The following is an 18,065-nucleotide window of genomic DNA, read 5'->3' on the forward strand; positions in this document are numbered from 1 at the left end:
GTGAGACATTGTCAGGCAGTCTTTTTCAACCGGCTGTGAAAATGCTTCAAGAACCGCTCAGGGGAAAATAGTGGTCCTCCCTGAACCCAGAGTTTGTAAGGCCAGCATACAGGGCAGGAGTGGGCCCCAGAAGGCGGGTGCTGTGCTGCTGGTGACACTCGGGATTACTTGAATTGGTCCCACTGTTCCTCAGCACTCCGCATGGTGGCTGCAGACCGGGGACAGCCATCTGATACTAAGGGCCCCTCCTCCCCAGGCTGTTCCAAAAGCCCCCATTCCCATGGCCACATCAGTGACAGATCGCTCCTCCACAGGACAGTGTGACCTCCTCTCTGGGTCTGATGCAGCCCTTGGCAGAGGATTCTCAGGCCTGCAAGGTGGGTACCTGGTTCAGGAACTTGCCAGCACTGTCCCAGGCAGGGGCCGAAGTCTGCCGTGAGCCTTGCACGGCGAGCCCTGTGCTCTGCCCCAGCCCTGGCCCTGAAGCGCCATCAGGAATGAGGCAGGACCCACTGCCCCTGTGCAGGCAGGTGGCTGTGTGAGGAGTCTGGGCTTCCCCAGGTCCTCCCTCCTGTTGGTGGCCTGTGTGGAGATCATGTCTAAGGAACTTGTTCTTTTAACGCCTACCATGGCTCCTTCACTCCTTCTGAGATGACCAAAAAGGCTCACCATGCCTGGAAAATTTGAGGATACAAGGCAGTCTTGTAAGGTCCCTTTAGGTTTTGGGGTGGCTTTGCTCTGCACGCAGAGCTGTTCCCCACAGTATGGCAGGGGCTCCTGGCACGAGGGGCTACAGAGCCCTTGGGTGTCCCGAGGGCCTCAGTGGCTGCAAACTCAACTGAGTGCACGTGGTGCAAGTGTTCTGGTTTCAGGGAGGGCTGGGGTTAGGAGGAGATGGCAACAGGCCAGGACGACGTCTGCTGGAAGCCACCCTCACATCCATGGCTCTCAAAACGCCTCCCTCCTCCTTTCTGTTTCTGCCTTCTTTTTCTTTTCAGAAAAGAAAGCTGTGAGGCTGGGAGCTCCTGTTTCCTTGGAGCCCTGTGCCCAGCAGTCCTCCAGTGCCCAGGTGCCAGGTCCGGGCTCCCTGCTAGGAGCTTCCTTCGGGCCTGTGAGAGTCAGGTCTGGGCCCAGGCCACCACATGTGCCTCATGCTGGCCCAGAGTGCAGCGGGTTACTGGCTGGGGCCAGGAGCTGGTTGCCAAATGTGACAGCGAAGAAGAAACAAGCAGAAGACCCAGTGAGACAAGAAAACCAACGGAATGCAAAGAGCAACAACCTGCCCTCCATCCCCAGACAACTTCAGACTGGGGCACAGGCTGGGAGCCAGGGTCAGGCTTCTGCTGCAACGAGGCACCCACAGCCTCTGGACACTGTGTCCAGGCCTATTTTTTTTTTTTTTTTTTTTTTCCAGGGATGTCACCACCCACATCTGCAGAATGAGACTGCATTTTCTGCTTGGGAAGAGAGCTGGGAGTTGGGGCTGGGCCCACTGTGCTCACAGTGAGCAAAGGGTGCAAGGGAGGGATGTGCTGGGCACAGCACCTGTGCCACCGAATACTTTGGGCCTGAGCTACTTTTAAGATGTCATTTTTTTCAAGAGCTACAAGATATAAGCTAGAAAAAACCAGAAACACAGGTAAATATGAAGTAGGTAACTACATGAAGGAGAAATTACCCACACTTCCTTGGGTGCTTAAAAAACACGCTCATGGCGGAAGACAGCCTTTCTCTGCATTTTAATTATTCTGGCCACCACTAACTATGCCCACAGTGCAGAAGTTCACAGCTTTTCCTGCTCACTGGGAGAGTGCAGCTGCCATGTCTAGTTCTATAACAGATCCAAAGCAAACATCATCCACTCGGGGCCTCTTGCAAGGCAGCTGTCACCTTGAAGAGTGGCTGGGTGACTGATCAGACAGCCGAGGAATGGGCCCCAGGGAGAACTCCCCACTCCCCACCTGCTGCGCTGACCTGGGCCTTCCCAGTTGGGAATTCCAGCTTCATCATGAGGAACGGGCAACTGCATCCCAACTTCGGAAGCTCCCTAGAAACCCAAAGGGCCGGGGACAGAGGTTGTGTCTCCCTTCTGTGTAGCATGTTGCGTGCCCTCTGGACTGTCACCTCCACAGCAGTGACCTATCCATGGGAGCCAGGGGCGGTCACCTGTCAGCATGATGTGGCCTCACGGGGCCACCTGCTCACAAGTTCTGGGGGCCAAGAGACGCAGCTGTCCCCTGTGCTTTGGGTGCTGGTTCCACTTGCAGGTAAAACTCTGCATCCCTCTTAAAGCCAAACAGAGCTGCTTAACTATAAGAACATGTCACTCCTCGGTTATAGATCGGACTCAACTTTAGCCTTATCACGAGCCAGACTCTCACGACACCGACACATACCTGAAAGTCTCCGGTAAGGCTTGTTGCTGTTTTTGGTGCCATTTTGGTGCTTCTTGTCTATGGTGGCTGACAGAATTCCTTTGCCATTTAGGATCTTCTCTGGTGAAGGCGGCACTGACTTGGACATCAGGACGGGCTTAATTACAGGTGGGGTGGAGCCGGCAGCAGTGGCGGAGGAGGAGGTGGAGGAGGAAGAGGTGACCGCAGTAGTGGTTGCAGAGTTCATTTTGACATTGGCACCATCTGCCTTCACTAGGTTAGGGATTTTCTCTAAACTGACTACGGGAACTGGAACGCTGAAAAATAAATGAACAGACACACACAATTGCCTTCTCTGATACATCTGGTCTGCTGAGGAGCTATGTCTGCTTATCATTATCAGAACACTTTCTTATCACTTATTTATGCTCCTCCTATAAGTGAGCAGCATGATTCCGGTTTTGATGGGAGAGATCTGTGCTGCGGAAAGGGACCAACAGGGGGTGTGAGGCTGGCATGGTGCCCAGGATGGCATCAGAGCAAACAGATCACCTCCCGTGGGCAGGGCGGTCCCCATGGATCTGCGATCCCCCACCCCCGCCCTCTGTGTGTCGCCTCCATGCAGCACCTTGGGCAGAACAAGGCCCCCGTCGCGAAGCCAGGGAAGAGACATGGTCTGTCCTCTGCTGACAGCGCCACCCCCCATCCCGGGGCCGATCGGGCCTGACATCTGCTTGGCTCTGGAGGGCTGACAGATGACACCATGCACAGGCATGGCTGGGGGCCAGAGTGGCACGCTCCATGCTGTCGGGGGGCTTCTGGATCACTCTCAAATCCCGGGAAGGGCTCACATGGAGGGAGCCGCCATGTACCATTATCCAATATTCCGTTTTAGGCAGCTAGTTATGTAAATAGGCAATCCTCCAGGCTGGCAGGTGAGAGGATGAATTTTAAGAAGGCAGAAGCACAAAGGTGTGCATTCACTCTTCAGAATCCGTCACCTGTGCGCCGCTTCCCTGCTATCCTCCTGTGATGGATGTGCATTGGATTTCTGCAGCTCTTTAATGCCCGAGGACCCTGCGTCTGGGCGCTGTGGAAGACTCTGCCTCAGGGGTCTTAAAAGATGAGATGAATGAGTTCTGCTCTGGTTACTGAACCAGATTCCCTTTCCTCCTGACAGGAAGGTGGAATGCTAACCCCCAACCACCTCTAAGCTGAGAGCGGAGCCGAGTTAGCTGTCTGAACGCCAGATGATGGAGAATGATGGATTTTACATGCCCGCAGACAATAAAAGGGCACGCGAAGAGATGCTCTTTGGGGCATAGGGGGCTGGCTAGCTCTCCCTTTTCTAAGATGTGTGCACAGATCATTTCTCAGATCAACTTGCTCATGAAATTATTTTAGCAACTCCTCGGCCTCTGCCCCTCTTCTGACTTTGAAACAGGGCCACAGATGTCAGCTGTAGATTTTTGCCAGTGAGAAGGGCACACAGTAGTGGGACAGAGTATGGCTGGACGTGACAGTCTCCCTGTGAGAGAAAGCGGGTTTTTAGCAGTCCACAATGTCATTGCAAGCTCTGCCCACGATCAGTGTCTCAGTCACCAGGGCAAAGCTGACCTGTTGCTATCGTCTATTTTGTGATTCTCTAAGCAGGGCTTGCTGAAGGTCACCACCAGAAGCTTTTGAAGAGCAAACATGCATAGAAGCTTACAATGTTCCCTGGTGAAATTAGTGCTTGTGACAGTTGAATGTGCCCCAGAAGTTCCCATGTTGGAATCTGAATACCCCAATTCGTATGTTGATGGTATGTGGAGGTGGGGTCAAGAAGAGGTGATCAGGGTTAGATCAGGCTACAGGGAGGCCCATGAGCCCCACGACAGGATTAATGGTATTGTAACAGGAGGAACAGAGAGCTGAGCTTGCGCACTTCCCATCCAGATGGCGCCACATGTGGCACAGCAAGAAGACTTCACCAGGCGCTGGCTCCTGACCCTGGACTTCCCAGCCTCCAGACCACACAAAATAAATTTCTTAACTCAATTTTAAAAAGTGCAGGTTTCAGGAGTTAGAGTCTTGAGGAGACATCTGCACAGCAATGTTCACAGCGGCAGTACTCGCAGTAGGCAGAGCTCGGAGGCAACCCCAATGCCCAGCATTGGGGGAAACACACAAAAATGAGATACAACTCAGAAGGGAAGGAAATTCTGACACGTGGATGAATTTTGAGGACAGAATAATAAGTAAAAAACACGCCAGGGAGAAAAAATGAAAACAAATGCCAAAACTGTTACACTTTCATTTATGCGAGTATGAGGTGCTGAGAAGCCAAATTCATAGTGACAGGAAGTGGGACAGTGGTTGCCAAGGTCGAAGGGAAAGGAAATGGATTGTAGAGGGTTAGCTGTGCAAGATGAAAAGGATTTTGGAGACTGGCTGCACAACAGCGTGCATGTACTTAACACTACTGACTTGTACATCAAAAATGGTTGTGCGGTAATTTTAAAAGTGTGCGAACCAAAGACCCCACAAGTCACAAGTCACAAAAGTCACACCACCTGAACTATACTCAGTGACCCTGACATCAAAAACATGTATCTCTGTATATTTAATAAATAAATAATAAAGGCTCAAAAAGCCTTTGTTAATTTAACTCCTCACCCGTGTTCTAATCTGTTGATTTTCGTTTCTTTGGAAAGAACTTCAAGTCAAACTTCAACATGTGGGCTACTGGCCAGGCAAGAAGCCTTCTCGGTACACTTGTGTGTGAAGCCAGGGTAGCTCAGGAAGGAACCGAGGACTTTCAAGTTCCAGAGGGATGAGTACACGCGAGGCCTGACGATGTTGGGTACTCATGGCCTCCGTAGATAAAGGAACGATGGATGCCCGTCTAGGACAACCATCCAGGGTGGTTGTACAAATCGCTCCTTGCAAGCTCCCAGGATAGTCTGTGCTTCTTCTCCCGTGTCAACATCCAGCTCCAAATATCCTCCACTGGGAGCCACATGAGTGCAGGTGTGCAAGGCATGCAAGGTGCAAGGGAGCTCACCGGTGTGCCGCTTGACCCATCTCCTGGGAGACGCTTCTTCCCGTGTGGGGCAGAACTTGAGCCAGGCTAGCTAAAGTCTGTGACTGATCTACTAATTTGGAATTTTTTTGCACTCTGCAACAAGCACAGTCCATTCCATTTTCTGTACTGCCAAGGCTCCCAGCACTCCAGAGCCCACAGGCAGGATGTGGATGGAGTCAGACCCATCAGAAATGGGGGAAACACTGGACGAAGCCTGCTCCTAGGCTTCTGAAGTCCATGTGAATGGGCAAGGAGCTGGCCAGAGAGGAAATGCTCTCGATGGCAGGTGAGAGAAAAGTCTGGAGACTGAGCCCCTCTGGGTAGGAACTCCAAGGGTGTCCATTACCTACTGGAGAAGGGCAATCGACCTTCTCCGTCCGGAGGAGGAGCTGTCCCTGACACTTCTTTTTGTGGTGTGTCCCTTACCACCTGGACAGCTTTGGGCTTCCCCTCGGCGGTAACCTAACTCTTGGCCTGGACTGAAAATGGGAGGCAAGAGAAGAGAGAGAGGAGGCAGCTTGATGACAGTGGGGTAACTGAAGATTTTCCCAGGGGCAATGGGAGCGTCCCTACCTGACACTGCCATCCGCATCACCCCAGAATCAATTCTAGCCAGTAAGCACCCAGCCTCCTTTCTTTACACCACGGCCACAGCCCTCAAGACCCTAAACTGATGACCGAAGGAGGAAACGGTCACCACCAGGTGCTGCCACACGACATGGAAAACCAGTCCCGGAGACTGAATCCTTCCTGAGGACAGGGACTGGGCAGATACAAGGACTGAGACCCCCAGCCCGAGTCACCCACATACACTGCCAGGGGAGGCACCATCACGGAGCTGCCTCCCGCTGGCTCCAACCGTCGCGTCCCCATGTCCTCCCTTCCTCAGCCACCACCTCCCCAAGCAGGGGCGGGCACAGACTCCCTCCAGATGGCAGTGGGCCCTGAATGGCACCGAGTCACTGGAAGAAGCCAGTCTTCTGACCACTGCTCTCCTGCAGCCCATCACGGTCGCCCCACGGGCTTGGCCTGTCGAGGAGCTGGCAGGGGACGTTCACTGGGGGAGCTCAGAAGAGTGACTAAGTCCTGTGTCACTGTTTGTGGAGGTGATAAGCAAGCCTAGCAGAGATCCCTGAGGTTACCCAAAGCCCCCCAGTGCGCCTTCCCCATCAGACTTGAGGACTGTTTACCGCTTCCCCAGGTCTCACCATCCACTGTGCCTATCAGTTTACTAAGTGTCCTTTCTTTGAGTGGCAATGGTTGAAAGGGAAGATGAGCTGGGCATGGTGGCCCACGCCTCTAATCCCAGCACTCAGGAGGCTGAAGCAGGAGGATTGTTGGAGTTCAAAGCCAGCCTGAACTACACAGTGAGACCCTGTCTCAAAAAATAGCCCCCTGAAAGAAGGATGGGGGAAAGAACAGAATAAAAAGGAAGAGCAGTCCTCACTCTGCCCCTGCTGCTCACTTGGCGGGCAGGCTCTTTCAGGGCGCCTGGGGCTCGTGCTCCGGGAGTTACCTCCGCAGCATCTCTGCCCCTCTCTCGTCCCAGGGCGGTCCTCCCTCCTCACTGCCTTCGTCGACCCTTCAGCACCAGGGGAAGGTGTCTACCTGCTGTTTCTTTTGTGCTGCTTTGGCTGCCCATGTCTTCTTCCTGTGTGCCTGGCCTGTCTGAATTTATCTTTCTAGACCAAGGCAGGTCCTCTGGCTTTAAGAAAAATGGTTCTCTTGCCATGAAGCAGATTCTCCTCCCTGCCCAGTGATGTCTGCAAAAGAGCAGAGGTGGAGAATCATGACGGTGTCACTGTGAGAGCCACCAACGTGCTACAGGGCCAGCTGCCCCCGTGCCAGCTACGTGCTCCTGGGATCGTGATTTACTCTGCTGCCGTCCACAGATACGGAGCAGAAAGTCTTTAGGTTTGCAGAAATCACTGCCAGCCTTTCTCCACTTACCAGGGTGGGACAGAGATGGATCTGACAGGCGGGACGGAGGACATATGGCACTTGTGCTGTGGTTCTGCATCTGATGAGACTTCTCAGCTATCTCACGGCTGCACCGCTTCCTTCCACAAAGGCCCCTGTGCCTGTGTGACTGGCCTGCTCTCAGCCAGCCTCTTGCCTTCCACTCGCTGACGGCATGAAGTCACCCGGAATGAAAAGGAACTGACCTTCTTTTAAACACTCTCGGAGGAGGAATTCTATTTGGTTTTCTTAGATGTACTTGGGAGGGGGAGGCTGCTCCTAGGAGATTATTTATGTCTCATCTAAATTCTTTAGTCGAAGAACTACTTGGGACCTTCTAGAAGGCTGGCTGTCAGGCAATCACTAGGAATCAGTGTCAACAGCAGAGTCACAGAGCCCCACCCTGCTACGACGGATATGGTACATACCGAATAAATCCTGACAGATGAGAAAATAGACTTTCTCTCCCCCAAATATGAAGTAAATACTGGGATAACTTTCAGAAAGCCGATTTGTTAACACCTTTGGCAAACAGAAAATGGATACTGAACCACAGGACATGTAAGAGTATCTACCAGGTGAATCTAATATTCCAAGGCTGAGTGTCAGGCCTGGTGGTGAGAAGAGGGGGCAGTGTATAATCATCACTCAGGGCCTTTGCACGGTTTTGATTCTAGTCCAGGTAACACACCCTCAGTAAACTGGGGGGATGTGGTTAGACCACACAACTACTGGGGGTCGTGGTCCTGACACAGGAGCCAAAATAATAGAAAGAAAGAGAAGAGAGAAAGAAAGGAAAAGAAAAGAAAACAAAGATTGGTTGGCACGGTCTTTTGGTCTAGCCCAGAACGAACCAAGGGGTGCTCAGCAGTGCCTGCTGCCGGCCGGGAGAGGCACAGCCTCTTCACACACACGAGGCCTGGCCTCGTTGCTCAACTAGGTACAGAGAAGATTAATTGCAGAGAATGAGGGGAGATTTTCTCCACAAAAGGAAGGGCTGTGTGTGTGTGTGTGTGTGTGTGTGTGTGTGTGTGGTGTACAAGGTGATGAACCGTAGCAGTAGTAAGATGAAAAAGTAGAAGTAGTCCGTTATAGTTTAAGTGAGTACTGAGGGCTTCATCCCTGGGACAGCAGTGTTCGGAGGTGGTGCCTGGAGAGGGGACCATGTGGACACATGGTTAACCTACCTACTGCTTCTCACTCGAATGTGCTGTCAGGAGCTGGGGTCCAGCTGGTGAAGTAGGGGTGCCTTTGGCAGGAATATCTTGTGGCTCGCCCCTTCCTCTCCCTCTCAGGTCTCCCTTGCTCTCTCTGCGTCCCGCTGCCAGGATGGGGGCCGTTATCCTCCACCACACCCTTCCTCTATGACGTTCCACCTCAGCACAGACCAGAGCAGGAGGGCCAGCCCACCATGGACCGAGTCCTCTGAAACTGTGAACCCAAGTAAATCTTTTCCCCCTAGTTTATTTCAGGTATTTGTCACAGTGAATGTAGAGGCAGTTGCAAGAGAATTTAAGATAAGAGTTAGGCAGGGCAGCCGTGTACAGCACAAGGCCTGCACAACCACATGTGGTGTTCTCTCTAATTCATCCCAGGCTTTCATAGCAGCATGCCTCCGATTCTCTTATCAGTAAAATGAAGATACTGATATTTGAAAACATTAAGTCAGGTGATAAATGTGAAGTGCTAGGAGAGTGCTGGGCACATAGCAAACCCTCAACAAATTGTAACAGACCCCAAAGGGAGAGAAGAGCACACAATCTACTCTCCTTATTGACCCTAATGCTCCTGGGGTGTACGACTGGGGTGCAAGTCACAGTCACCATCAGAAGCCTTCTGTGTGCTCTGCCTTTTCCTGTGTCACAACAGGAAACCCTGGGATGGGTAGGCAAGGTGGGAGGCGGCAGTGGTGGCAGATGGGAAGGAGCAGGGGGCTTCTACATTCGCTCACAGAGCAGGACCACCGCTGGGGGTCAGAGAAGAGGAAAACAGGACAAAAGAAGTCTTTCCTGACTCGATGGGACCCTCCCAGGACTCTTCGGCCTGGCTTCTCCATCCCGCCTGCTTCTCGGTCCCCAGGCAACTCCAAACCTGGGCTGGGGATGAAAGCTCACAGCGGACAGCCATTCTGCAGGAAGAGTGAGCAGGAACACAAGCCCCAGCACAAGTCTGTTGTCCCCTGCAGCCCCGCAGGACTGTGGCCCACAGGGGCCTCTGCTGCACTCGGAGGCTGCTGGGGGAAGGAGGAGGTCTGACCCAGCCTTCTCCCTGTCAGTCCGTGAGTCTCCCCCAGGCTAATCCAGGGCTTCCCAGGGCACAGAGCTCAGAAGGTGCTCTCCAAGCGCACCAGGAGAACAAGGCGCACTAACTGGCCCCTTGTTCCCGGAGAATCCTAGTGAAACCAGCTAGAGGGGAAGATAAAAGGAGGGAAGTGGGGTTGCATGGAGAAGGCATATGCTGCTCCACAGGCTGCCTTGGGACCAGCTGCGCCTGCAGTGCTGTGGCCCACGGGAAGGATTGTGGGACCACCCTGGGCTAACGCCACCCCTGTGGCACATGCCTTCCTCTATAACTGAGAATGACAAGCTTCCCAGTTCTAACGAATGGCCGCTGAAACCCACAGTGGTGCAGAAATGACATTGGAGCCACAGAGGGCAGGCGTACAAGAGGAGGTAGGGAGAGGAGCAAGTGGACCCTGGAGGGACAGCAACTGGCCATGCTCCCCTCTGTGGCCACCAGGGGTCACTGCTCCCACAGTTTCAGCTGCAAGCGGCCCTCTTTGCAGGGTGGCCACTGGGCATCCTCCACCCCCTGCCAGGCAGGGTTGGCAACAGGCACCTGAGCAGAGGCCTCAGGGTCCCACCAGGCGTGGGCCATCAAGAGGTGGGGCTGGGCACACTGAGAAGGGAGGAAGTGGCCAAGCGCCTCGGGATGCCATCACGGCCCGCTGTTGCTGTTTCCTTCAGAGGGGAGCAGCTCTGGGGGGGCACGTGCCTCTCCCTGGGCTCGCCTGCTCTATTTTTTCCTTTTTAGTATTGGAATCCAAGCCTGGGCAGGTAGGGCCGTGATGCAGTCACCTCTATCCAGAAAACAAAGCATACTGTTTGAAAACCTTTGGGGATTTAGTCTTCACCACCGACGCACAGCAGACTCAGGAAATCACAAACTAAATACACGCTGTGTTTTTAAAAACTCTGCACACGACAGCACTACCCAGCTTGGCTCTTCCCTTGGTTCATCATTCACAAGTCAGACTCACCAAAGTCTACTTTTTGTTACGCTGTTTTTCTGAGTCAGGGTCTTGCCTGCTGCCCCTCTCCTGAGGGTGCCACCACACCCGGCTCTGAAGTTTCCTTCTGAACCAGCTCAGGAAAGGCCCCTTTCCGCACCACTCGAGCAGGCTTCCTCTCCGCTCACCTGAGCCTCGATGGCAGCGTCCACCGTGTGTGGCGCAGCGCCTACCCGGCGTGCACGGGACCCCGGTTCAATCCCCAGCACTGAAAACAATCCCACTCTGCCCTAACCCTTCCGCTCTCAGCCACAGATGCCAATCTGACCTCGGAGCGCCAGGTTCAGCCTTCCAGGCCTGATCACCCCACTTCCTGCGGGCCTGCAGGACTTTCTGGTCTCCCCCTGGCTCGGTGCCTTCACCTGCCCTCCTCTCATGGAATGCCGTGTGTCCCTGTCACCCCTCCCTGGGACTCCGCTGTGCTCATCTCCAGTGACCAGGGCTCTGTGGCCCGAGCAGGCCCTGAGCCACCTGAGGACAGGCACCCTGCCCTAGCGTCTGTCACTCCGGTACACTGCCCGGCACTCAGAAGGGCACCATCCGTGTTTGATGAAAGAATTCACGTTCTTGGCAGAGGTGACATCACGTTAACACAAGAGAACCTGACCTGGCTTTCCCCCAGCGCTCAGAAGAGCAAGGCTTCGGGGAGGACCAGCCCACACCGGCCCTCCTCCGGGCAGGAGAGAGAAAGCATGCAGACCACAGGCAGGGGCACAGTGGTCAACTGGTCATGGGCAGAGCTGGGCTTGACTGAGCATCATCGGTGCTCTGGGTCACAGCCCTGGGAGACAGGGACGAGGGATCGGGGCCCAGCTCTGCCACTGTCCAGCTGTGTGCAAAATGCAGGGTCGCTGCATCTCTGGGGCCTTCGCTTTCTCCCCCTCATCGGAGTAAGCAGACTTGGGGCTTCCACAGGACTGGGGCCGCGCAAGTATCTGGAAATCACCACGTGTCACAAGCACGGAAGATGGTGGCCCCGTGCCTGTGGCTCACAGCCCCACCGGACATTCCTGTCTTCCCAGCTGCCCTAGCTCCCCCCCAGGCCCTAGGCCCATCTTTCTTTCTGAGAGCTGCCAGGTCCCTGTGCTTACTGTGGAGCTGTCCATTGTCCTTACGGGGAGACTAGGGTTGGCTCAGCACTCCCCGCCCCTTGCGTGACTGTCCTGGACCTGCACCCATCTGCTGGGCCCAGCCATCCCCACCACCTATGCCCCAGCAGCTCAGCTGAATGCTCAGGGTCCTATCTACTCCAAGGGCAGCAGCCCCGGGTGGAGCTGGGAGGGGGACCCAGTGTGGCTGGTTCTGTGGCTCTCTGAGGTGCCCGCATGCCATAGCCTGCACAAGCCCAGCTGACCCTCCAGTGTCCTCTTGGACCTTCCAGCCCAGCTTGGGACATGCCCTGGTCAAGCCACCAGGCCCTCTTCCATCACCTCCTGCCCTGTGGAGCACTGGGATGGCTTCCAGTGTGAAGGACCCCTGGCAGTGGCCCTCATCCCGGGAGGACCGCACCCCTTCTGGGGCACCAGGCTCATCTCCTGCATTTTTAATAGCACAGCATATTTAGCATTCAACACACACGTGTGGGCTGATAAGGCCCAAAGAGAAGGCAACAAGCCGTCTGGGGGAGTATGCCTCCTCTGCCTCCTCTCTGCCCTCACCCAAGCGGAGGAGCCCCGCATGCTGCACACTGGGAAAGCAAGGCTGGTTGACTCGGCCACTGTGCCTGGTCCCTGGCTGAACAGGCTTGTCAAGTAAAGGTTGAAGTGCTCATTCTCACTCGAAAGAGTCAAGCAGCCGTAACCTCACCTAACACTTTTTATTTTTGAGATACCATCTTGCTATGTTGCCCAAGCTGGCTTGCAATTCCTGGGGTTCAAACTATCCTCCTGCTTCAGCCTCCCCAGGAACTGGGCCTGGTGATCTAAGCAGGGGAGGCTGAGGAACCTGTGGGTGTGGTCGGTACTCTGCAGGGATGAATCCTCTTTCTTTTCAGGAAGTTATTTTTAACCTGCTTGGAGGGCATAAGGGAGAAAATAAGAAAACCACAGACTACTTAAGTCAAAGGGCAGAAATTCCTGACCTCAGAAGCCAAGGCTGTGGGTGCGGAAGAGCACCCCCACAACATGTGCAAAGGTCCTGGACCTCGAGTGCAGCTTTCCAGCCACTGAAGGTTGAGCAGGGCTGTTTGGAGCCACAGGGAGAGAGGCCAGCTAGGATCTGCCAGGTCTGTTTCCATCTTGGGCCCAGCAGCAACCAGGCCAATGGAGTGAGAATCAAGGGTCTCTTCCACCCTGTGGGAGCAAGGGGCCTGCTGATCACAGCTCTGAGTCTGGGAACTGGGACCCATGGGGTCACCCAGAAACACGCCAGGGCCTGTGTGGTCAGAGGTTCACTCAGCTCCTCCCATGTGGCCAAGGTGTCTGAGTGAGGAATGAAACTCTACACTGCATTTGATTCAATTAAATAATTTACTTTTGAGACAGGGAGCAGTCCAGGCTGGCCTTGAATCTGCAGCAGTCTTCCAGCCTCAGCCTCTCAAACTGAGCCATCACGCATTTAAATAATTAAATAATTTAATTTTAATGCATTAAAAATTAAAAACAGGTACCTGATTCAGTTATTAGAAAATGTTTAAGGATGCTTGGGACAATTTCAGTGTGTGAATCTATTTTGCATTTTTAGGAACTCTAAGGAGTAAGACATTTCCAAATTGAGATGTGCCGTAAGGGTGAAATGCACACAGGGTTAAAAGACAATCTGGGGGAAAAACAGAATGTAAGCTATTTCACTGATTATATGTTGAAATGCTGACATTCTGGATATATTAAAGAAAATGTATTGTTAAAGTTAATTTCATGTTTCTTTTCACTTTTTTCAAACTGGATGCTGGAAAGTTAAAATTTCATGTGTGGCATACATTATATTCCCATTTTACAGTGCTAATCTTTACTTCTAGAACAAAGGTTCACCGGTCTGGGAATGGTGGCACACATCTGTAATCTAGCACTCGGGGAAGGCTGAGGCAGGAGGATCTCAAGTTAGAACCCAGTGTGGGCAACTTAGCGGCTTCATAAGACCCTATCTCAAAATTAAGAACAACAACAACAACAACAAAAATGGCTCAGGGAGCTCAGTGTGAAGGCCCTGGGTTCAGTCTTCCCAGTACCACGAAAAAAAAGGTAACATCCAACGTCCCATGAGGATCTCATTACTTCCGTCCAGCTATAGACTATAGAGATCTCTCTTTTTTTTTGGTATTGGGAATTGAACTCACGACCTTGTGCTTACGAGGAAGGCGGGTGCCACTGAGCTAAATCCATGGCCCCTGGATACAGAGATCGCTGAGGGTGATGGAAGATGCTTGGACTGCTGGGTGCAGAAGTGAGGCGCATCCAGTGGGTTTGGGTTTGTGTCGGGCAGTGCTGGGCTGGACCCAGGGCTGCACGTACGGGATGCAGGCGCTCAGCCCGCAAACTGACCTTTGAACTCTGGTGCTTCAAATTTCTCTGAACCGTGGGCTCTTCAGACAAGGCCTGTCTGAACCCTCAAGCTGGGCTGGATGCCCTTCTCCTGTTACAGCACTGCGTCAGTGTATGTCTCTTCTTACAGACTTCCTAAGACACTGTGTGTACGTCTTATTTAACTCTGTATCCTCAAGGCTGCAGCATACAGCTGTTCAGGCTCTGCACTGTACTGGGGTGACTGGCTGGGATGGAGACCATTGGTCAGCTTTGCACCTGGAACCGGGCTGCATTTAAGTCTTTTCTAATGTGTACATCAGTGAGTCCTGTGTGTCACAGTGCTTTTTATGAGGATAGCAGCTAGTACTACAGTGGATTCTCACTAAAGGTTACGTTAGAGCTGGGCATGGTGGGTGGTGTACATCTGCAAACAGCACTCTGGGAGGCTGGAATGGGAGGATTTTGAGTTTGAGTCCAGCCTGGACCATTTAAGAGAGACGCTGTCTCAAAATAAAAAATAGAAAAGGGTTTGGGGATGTGGCTCAGTGCAAAGGTCTCAGGTTCAGTCTCTGACAGATGACCGTGCAAAGGAGAGATGGACGGTGCAGGCCCAGATGTGTACATCTGCAAACAGCACTCTGGGAGGCTGGAATGGGAGGATTTTGAGTTTGAGTCCAGCCTGGACCATTTAAGAGAGACGCTGTCTCAAAATAAAAAATAGAAAAGGGTTTGGGGATGTGGCTCAGTGCAAAGGTCTCAGGTTCAGTCTCTGACAGATGACCGTGCAAAGGAGAGATGGACGGTGCAGGCCCAGATCCCGGGGAAACACACTGGTGTGGGGCAGGACTCCCTAAGACGCTGTGTGTACGTCTTATTTAACTCTGTACCCTCAAGGCTGCAGCATACGGTTGCTCAGGCTCTGCACTGTACTAGGGTGACTGGCTGGGATGGAGACCATTGGTCAGCTTTGCACCTGGAACCGGGCTGCATTTAAGTCTTTTCTAATGTGTACATCAGTGAGTCCTGTGTGTCACAGTGCTTTTTATGAGGATAGCAGCTAGTACTACAGTGGATTCTCACTAAAGGTTACGTTAGAGCTGGGCATGGTGGGTGGTGTACATCTGCAAACAGCACTCTGGGAGGCTGGAATGGGAGGATTTTGAGTTTGAGTCCAGCCTGGACCATTTAAGAGAGACGCTGTCTCAAAATAAAGAATAGAAAAGGGTTTGGGGATGTGGCTCAGTGCAAAAGTCTCAGGTTCAGTCTCTGACAGATGACCGTGCAAAGGAGAGATGGACGGTGCAGGCCCAGATCCCGGGGAAACACACTGGTGTGGTGCACCGGTGCCGGGTGACGGAACCGAGCTGGGTTTTAGGCTAACTTGCAGAGGGTCCCTTATGTTGGGCCGAGGCACGGGCATGGAGATGTTTGGGAGGATTGTGATACAGGGCCACAAAACGGGGAGCCTTGGAATTGGGACTTGATGGTAAGTGTCCTGTTCAAACTTGCACAGATCCGTGGGAGAGCCTGGATTCGAACATCCTCCTTCCTTCCCTCTAGTTTCCAAGGCCTTCGTTTCCCTAAGGGCCCACTTCCACCTCGCAATCCTCCTGGCTGCTCAGCTTGGACCTGCTGGCCTCCTCGGCTCCTTCACACCTCTTTCTTGTGCCAAATCTGGGCGCTGCCCAAACCCCAGGGTTCCTGGAGGTTGTTCATTTCCTGGAGAACACGGCCGGGTGCCGTGAGCCACAGGAGACCCCTCGCTGCTTTCACATGGAGGGTTCACCTTGTGGCCATGTGTGGGCCGCCCTCACCCGGCTGTCCTCAGGTCATTTCTTGTGCTTCATTTCTGCACGCTTGTTTGTTGTTGGTGGTTCTGGGAACTGAACTCAGGGCCTCACACACGCTAGGCGAGCGCCCTATCAGTAAGCTACATCCCCAGCTATTAATACATTATTTTATTATTTTCCATTTTCCTCTTCACTCTGAGTCTGAAGAGCCACTTCCCAAATTTTCTAGGCAGGCCGGACTTCTCAGCATTCATCTCACAACAGTGACAATAACAGCAGGACCCGTAAGTATTGCGATCCAGGGGCCGTGCCGCCGCCTTCTTGGTCACCGTCCCATGGGGTAGAGCTCAGAGCCGCCCACTTTACAAGCCAGGAAACCGAGACACAACAAGAGGAAGTGACTGGCCCAGGGCCACCCTGCGGAGGTTGTTGCGGGGCAGCGAGCCCAGAGCTCACAGCAGAACACACACGGCCCCAGCCCACTGTCAGCTGTCCCAGGCTGCGGGGGCAGGCCTGGGAGACTCACACTGCCACGGCCGGCAGAGGTCAAACTCTGAGTGTCACTCTTGGGCCTGGCCTTCTCCAGCAGCTACATCCTAGACCCACACCTGTGGAGAACAAAGCCCGTGCCCAGGGCCCCTGAAGACAGAGACCCCTGCCCGATGGCCATGTCCCCTCTCCACGCTGTCCCAAAAGGCCCCTTCATCGACCTGGCACAATGAGCTCTTCTATGAAGCCATCGTGATTTTCGGCGTACAGAGACAAACCCTGAGGGACCATTCCCTACACAGCTTCCCCAGGTATGGAGCTCAGTGTAATTAGGTACCACCAACGCATGGAGCACTGCTTACCATATAAACACGTACACGAGGGGGGCCCCACACTGTCCCTGCTCCACCTTCTCTGGGCCTGAAGGCGAAGGCATGTGGCACAGTACTGAGCCAGTCTCGGGGGCCCGCGCCCGGCTGCCCACAGCCTTTGAGAACCCCGTGGCCTGCGGCTGCAGCTGGGCCCCTTTCTGCCCATCCTGTGTGTGCTTTGATCATTCAAACCAGCGCTTCTCTCCGCTAAGTGACCCTGTCACTGAGGAAGGGTCCCTACTTCCCTTTTCTTAGACATAACTTGGCTCCACTCTCAAGAACAGAAATCTCCCCTGCCTGGCATCAGCACTTTAGGGTCCTGGGACGGGGACAGGCACAGAGGACAGACACTCACCATGGTTTATCCCGCGATCCCTTAGCGGGAAAGACTGTGTGCTGCTTGCTGCTGGAGGTAAGGAGATTGTCTTTGGGCGTTTTGAATGGCTTTGAGGTGCTGCTGGCAGAGCTATGGCCGCTCCCACAGGCTTTCATCTTCACCTGTGCTAGCGATGTCCTGGGGTGGGAGGCCGGGGACGCTGGCGAGGGAGAAGGTCTGCACACAGAACCGTGTCTTCTCTCTGCAGGGAAAAGCACAGAACTCAGCAGGGGCTCGAGGCAAGCGGATCCCCCATCCTCCTTCTACTGCTAGCAACCCGGATATTCTGGATCTATGTAATGAACAGCAAAACCTCTTCCACGGGAGGGACACCAGGGACGCCTGGCAGTGGGACAACTGCAAAGTCACCCGGGGCAGTGGACAGGGCTGGAGTCTCGGGACAAATGGGAAATTCTCACCCCTGGCCTCCTCGGGGGGCGCGAAAGTCAGAGGGACCACAGGGCTGAATGGGAGCTCTCTGAGAGCCAGGAAGTGGCCCAGCATCTGTCCCTGCCTGGGAGTGGGGTTAGGCTGCCAACACCCAGTTATGGCCACTCTAGGGCACCACTGAGGATGCCAGTGTGGGAGGCACGGATGTGGGGCATGGGCTTGGGGTGTGCACAGCTTCCTGAATTCCTGTAAAGGGCCAGAGCTCTGGGCAGAGGCAGCCCACCTGGTCACAGTCCACCAGCCCCTGTCATTCCGACTCAGTAGCAGTGCGAGGACACAGACCAGGGCGGTGTCCATATGAAATGAGGTTTAGTGCATACCCACTATGGTGGCTCTTTTCTTCCTTTTGTGGTACTGGGGATTGAACCAAGGGTCTTTGCACTGAGCTACAGCACCAACATCATTTTCTTCAGCTCTTTTTTTTTTTTTTTTTTTTTT

At 53.7% G+C, this 18,065-nt stretch overlaps 1 protein-coding gene across 21 annotated transcripts in view; it reads right to left on the bottom strand.

Annotated features, from left to right (window-relative positions):
- Atxn7l1 (ataxin 7 like 1) overlaps nt 1-18,065 on the bottom strand; it is a 221,346-nt gene that overhangs the window by 30,719 nt on the left and 172,562 nt on the right. For all 21 annotated transcript variants that reach the window (XR_004514541.1, XR_004514539.1, XR_004514540.1 and 18 more), the window contains 2 exons: nt 17,157-17,379; nt 2,397-2,692 (listed from right to left, as the gene is read on the bottom strand). Coding sequence is in view for 16 of the 21 variants with exons in the window: in XM_033756682.1 (XP_033612573.1) it covers nt 2,397-2,692; nt 17,157-17,379 (519 nt within the window). In the remaining 5 variants the exon portion in view is untranslated. The remainder of the gene's footprint in view (nt 1-2,396; nt 2,693-17,156; nt 17,380-18,065) is intronic.

The sequence above is a fragment of the Fukomys damarensis genome, unplaced genomic scaffold (assembly GCF_012274545.1).
Source record: "Fukomys damarensis isolate Sample0158 unplaced genomic scaffold, DMR_v1.0_HiC HiC_scaffold_4, whole genome shotgun sequence".
Lineage (NCBI taxonomy): Eukaryota > Metazoa > Chordata > Mammalia > Rodentia > Bathyergidae > Fukomys > Fukomys damarensis.